Here is a 5,875-nt window from a genome sequence, read left to right on the forward strand (position 1 = left end):
AAGCTTTTACATGTCGTTAAACAAATGTTTAAACAACATTATTCAATTATGTACCAGCTGCCCAGTGTCGGCTAACAATACGAAGAATTAAATTGTGGCGGATTGCTATAAGTTCTTCAAATACCTATAGAATGATAGGTTTCTTTTTGTGAGTGTAAAACACTTAAATATACTAATTCCTTGATACAGTTTTAATTCGATTTTTAAGAAGTATTTATGTTAAGATAGGCTTAACTATGTGTGTACATGAGCAAAATGTGGAACTGTATGATGAACACAGGGCTGTATGTGCAATTTTACAAAAAGTGAAATGTGACGTAATTTTACAAGATAATAGCACCCTATAAATAAACATAGGTATATTAATTAAATTATTAGTGGGCAATTGCTATTAAATTAATATATTGCGAGTAAAGCAATAAAGTACTGTCCACGGACAGTCCATTATGTATCTTTGTAGTTAACAAGAGCCCAAACACTACACGAATGTTACAGACATTCAGAATACCACCATTTTATTAATGAAAACAATTAATTACTAGAAATGAATTTTTAACTTATTTGATTTAAAAGCATTATGCGAACCTGGGTGTTCTTCCGTAATAGTATACATGTATAAAATTCATACGTATACTTTAATACAGCCACAAGCTCACTTGGACACCTCATTTTGACTGTTCTTACTTCCAAAAAATGTACTATGTGAAACATCTACTAAATATCGTTTATAAGGTTTATTCTTTAATAAGCTAACTTGGTTAGATTAGCATACTTAATCATATATACCCCAAACGTTTTTCAAGCACTTGCAATTATGGAAACTAATACAAAACATTTCATAACTTTTTTTTAATAATAAACATCTCTCTTGTTGTTGTTTTCGTTCTTAAGTACTCGACTATTTTATGATATAGACGTCATATATAATGTTGACATTTTGAATAGTTCCAGTGGTTTTAATAATCTTTTCACAGAATTAAACCTGAAGAAAATAGAATCACGTTTTGCAATGGTGTAACCCTTCATACAGAGCAATGCCGACGAGGTTTCGGAGATTGGTTGACTGCAATTTTGGAATTCTCACAAGCATTGCACAACATACAACTTGATATTTCTGCTTTTGCTTGCTTATGTGCCTTGACTCTGATAACAGGTAAAGGTCTTCTAATCAGTTTCATTTAAATTATTCAGTGTAAACATATATGAGCATGTACCTAAATATATAAAAATAGACTGACGCAAGTAAAGTCTTTTTTTCTAATTTTTTTCTTCGTTCTACGATAAAACTTCTTTTCATCCATATATATCTTTTAAAAATTATCTGCATAATATTTAGTTGTGATTGCTATGTTTTCTCAGTAGCCTAGAACATATGACCTAACTACTACAGCAACTTTTATATTTACTCTGAAACTGTATTTATTTGACCTTAAAGTTTGACGACAAAAACAAAGGAAAAGTGAAGTTTAAGTTGTTATGAAATCAAGTTTTAGACACCGTGTTTTCATAGTTATAGATAAATAAATATAGAAAACAGTATTTTAAATTCATTTAGAAACGTTCTTCAAATAACATCGTCATTTTTAAAATTTAGGATCAAGTTCTCTTTCAAATAGCTTTTAAAGGTTAAAATATGTACGAAGTTCTTGAATTAAAACGAGTTTGTTTTTTACTCGCCTGCTATTCAAACTGAGCTAGCCAGGCGTGACCGAACAGTTAGGACTGTGAATCCGAGGTTCAGTTGTTCTCTTCACGTTACTGCACTTTGGTGTCTTGGGTGCGTTATGAGAGTGACAGTTAAATGGCACTATTCGATTAGAGTCGTCCAAGAGTTGGCGCTTGGTACTGTTGATTAGCTACCTTCTAGTTTTCCTTCCAGTCTATCAGTTCAAAATGAGAGACAGCTAGCGCAGACAACTACTGTGTAGCTCTATGCTTATATCTGAAGCAACGAAAAAACGTAAATCCTCATAAGAGTCGCTACCGTCAATGCCAAAAAAAAGAAGCATAATAATAGCTAACTAGTACAGTAGCAGAGACCCGCAAAACGTTTGCTGCCAAATTAGTATCTTTATCGTAACAGTATTCCTTTGAATATAAGATATGTAGAATAATACAAACGAAATGTAACAGTAGACACCAAAATGTGCAAGTCCACTTGTATTTAGGTCGTACTTTATAAAACCTTACCTACTGTTAGGTCTAAGTTCGAGAAAGAGATAAATTAGCACTGTACTGTGTTCGTTTTTTTTAAACATTAGCTTAGTTAAGACTAAATTATACTGTACTTAATAATATTGATAGATAAACTTATAATGTTATTCTAGGGCCTAACGTTAGACCTTTTTGAAAACTTCAAGCTTTTAATGTTATTGTACTAAATGGTTAACAAAGAATCTTTATATCAACTTTTTGTTTTTGTTATTCTTTCATTCGTAGAGAATTTGTACTTGTAGTGACTTGTTCATTGACCTTTTCAGCTCTATGGCGCAGGCAGGCGCTTGCACTGATTTCTGGGTAAAAATTCTTACTGCGTATGCTTATAAGGCGTATTGTCAGCAGAATTATAGTATGACAAGATTTCAGTGTCTGCGATTAGAATTCTTTTGTATTACTCTAGAAATCCTGTATTTAAAGAAGTACTGTTGCAATAAAGATACTATTCTGTGCACAAATGTCTTGCGGGTCCCTGCTAGTCTATTATGATTATACTCAGTTTTTGCCTGTCATGATAATGCGCGCGCGCACCTTACTATCTAAATACGCATGAGCGCACACGATATTTCCGTAACAGGCACACGAATAAGCGTATTAGTATATAGACTGTCTTTTACTTCAAAGAATGTGAAAATATCCAGGAAACGTTGTGACTGTTCATAGTTAACTAAATACACATAAATTAATGTTTGATAAAAGGGAAAATTTTCGTTACCTAGCAAAGTAACGTCTCATATTTTTGTAAATACATAACAAAAGTGTGTGTTCTATTATTCGGCAATGTAAACTGTACAGTAACGCCACCTCTTTAATGGAATTTTATATTTTCAGCTGCCTTTTGAACCTTAAAGTCTTAAGGCATTTCTGTTACAGTTAAAAAGTCAACTTGGTCTGAGCTTTAATGGCCAAGTGGTTGGCGTGCCGGACTGTTGATCCGAAGGTCTATGGTTCGCATCCAATTACCTAAAAAAAATATGTTCTGCACTTTAGGGCAGTGAGTGCGTTATGAGAGTGACATTTGTTTGTTTGTTTTTAATTTTGCGTCAATTACACGAAGGCTATCTGCGCCTGCCGTCCCTAATTTAGCAGTGTAAAACTAGAGGGAAGGCAGCAAGTCAGCACCACCCACCGTCAACTCTTGGGCTATTCTTTTACCAACGAATAGTGGGATTGACCGTTACATTATAACGCCCCCACGGCTGAAAGGGCGAGCATGTTCGGTGGGACGGGGAGGGACATTTAATTCTCCCACTATTCGGTCAGATAAAAGTAGTCTAAGAGTTGGCGATGGGTACTGTTGACCAGATAATAAGTTCCAAATTACAGACCGCTTGTCTAGCTTTACGAGGATAACCAAAACAAATGATCAGTATGGTCTAATAAACGTCATTTCTGTTTGGTAGAATTTCTTTGCTACTTACATTATCTTGCATGCTGACCTTTTAATCTTATCATTTTAAATATATATATATATTATATCACAGTAAGCTAACAATTAAAAGCAATGCTCCCAGGTGACTGGGCAATAAATCTCAGAACTCACAACAATAAAAATCGGGTTTTGATACTCGTGGTAGACAGAGCACAGATAGCCCATTGTGTAGCTTTGTGCTTAAGAACAAACAGACGAAAAACAAACATATTCTTCCCCAAATCTTTCCTTATACTGGTGACCGAAAAAACTGGAACCATATATGCACTTCAACGAATTTTACGGAGTGTGTTCCACATGCTGTCCTTGTAATTCTTTGATATCCGTATCATTATGAATTGTTCACACTACCAGTCTCCTTATATTTAGTTAGCAACTTCTCAACAGTACTCTGAGTGATAATTTTTCTCTCTCCCTGTATGACGTGCGTTGAATTTGGAAGCATCCTTCCGCTGGGACCAACCTTCTCTGCTGCACAGCAGACAGCGCCATATTCAGTCACGTGTCTGAAGTAAAGCTTCAAATCGCCAATGGTTCCAGACTTTTCGAACACCCTGTATATAAAAAATATATTTTAATTTGTACTACATTCCTTTGCATGAAACTATTGATGCTAATTATTAAATTATTTTTCTTCTTCTTATTTTGTACTAATAGAGAGACATGGGCTAAAATATCCTCAGAAAGTCGAACACCTCCAAATGAAAGTCATCAATTCCTTACGGGATCACGTGACGTATAACAATGAAGCTCAGAAGAAACCATATTATTTTCCGCGGATTTTGGCAAAACTACCAGAATTGCGTACACTTAGCGTTCAAGGACTTCGGCGTTTGTTTTACCTTAAAATTGAAGGTCTAGTTCCGGCGCCTCCTCTTGTAACCAAGATGTTTGTGCTTAATTTTCCTTTTTGAACCAAACACTCTCCGGAGCACGCTTAACTCGTTTAGTGGAACTTCAGTCTCAGTAACAGACTTTGATATTACCATTTTCACCACACTGAACAGACTCCCGTGGACAAAAGAATTCTACTAAAAATGTATTCCACTCCGAAGAAGAAGCTATTTATTTCGTTAAGAGGAAAAAATATATATAAGAGTATGATGTAGCATTTAAATAATATTCCAAAGGCAAGTAAAATTAAGAAAGGAAAGTGAAGATGTATAGTACACCAGCAAAGTTGATTAACTCTTCTACTGGTAGTGTACTAAGCTATCCAAAACCATCTTCCGACGTACACGTATGGTTGAACTAACACCACACTAACAGTTTCTCTAACACTAAGGATTGGTTCATTGGATGGACAGATGAACAACAACAAAAATATTTCTTAAAAATCATGAAAAGCATCATGTATTTATCACTAGTGATTTTATGAAAACGTTTCTTAATCAGCCAAACATTGAATGTGCATTTTTTCTTATATAAGCCAAACACTGATGTACATTTATTATGGGAGTGATTATAGACGTGCTAGTCATCTGTTTTAATGTAAGACGTTAAATTATATTATTATAATTGAAAACTTGCCATATATCCATGTGTTAATTTTGTTTATAATAATTCAATGTACATGTGTTAAATATAGAAAATTTTAACCTGAATAGGCTAAGGCATTTTAAAAACAGAATAAACAAGACTTTTACAGTTCATTCTATGTTATAAAGGCTGAGGTTTACTTATTGAAGCAGTGTGACTGCTGTATTGTTTCATCTAAAACAAAACACAAAAAATTCAGTATGAAATACTGATTACAGTTTCGGCAGCTTTACATGTTGAATAATACCTGTGTGTGTTGTACATAATCTTGAACCGAGGTGCTACTGCTACTTAAGGAGATCTATAACCTTTTCAATTTATTTAGTTTCATTCTGTATGTATTATTCTTATGCAGAAAATTCTCCTTGAAACTAAAGTTTTTTACTTATTGTAATACGTTTCCTTATAAGTTTATACGTTTTTTTCAATGTTGTTGATTTGTAGTTTATATTTACTGTTTGTCCTTTTTTATGGCATGCCCGATTTCAAGTTTTTATATTCTTTAAGAATTTGAAACTGGTCATCCAAAAGAAAAGAAACAGACGATGATTTTCAAACGATCAATGAAAAACGATGAATATTGTTGATTTTTTGTTGAATGATTTATCTATGAAGTGTTTTTGATGTACCTTTTTGCCTATTGTACTGTACTTTGAATGTACTTCAATAGAAATTAGTGAGCTAAGA

The 5,875-nt window shown here is 33.7% G+C and overlaps 1 protein-coding gene across 7 annotated transcripts in view; it reads left to right on the forward strand.

Annotated features, from left to right (window-relative positions):
* Nucleotides 1-5,875, forward strand: part of LOC106460442 (probable nuclear hormone receptor HR38) — an 86,969-nt gene extending 81,094 nt beyond the window's left edge. For all 7 annotated transcript variants that reach the window (XM_022387166.1, XM_022387167.1, XM_022387164.1 and 4 more), the window contains exons 8-9: nt 975-1,153; nt 4,307-5,875. In XM_022387166.1, coding sequence (XP_022242874.1) covers nt 975-1,153; nt 4,307-4,563 — 436 coding nt within the window. In that variant the 3' untranslated portion in view covers nt 4,564-5,875. The remainder of the gene's footprint in view (nt 1-974; nt 1,154-4,306) is intronic.

This window comes from Limulus polyphemus, unplaced genomic scaffold (assembly GCF_000517525.1).
Source record: "Limulus polyphemus unplaced genomic scaffold, Limulus_polyphemus-2.1.2 Scaffold770, whole genome shotgun sequence".
Classification (NCBI taxonomy): domain Eukaryota; kingdom Metazoa; phylum Arthropoda; class Merostomata; order Xiphosura; family Limulidae; genus Limulus; species Limulus polyphemus.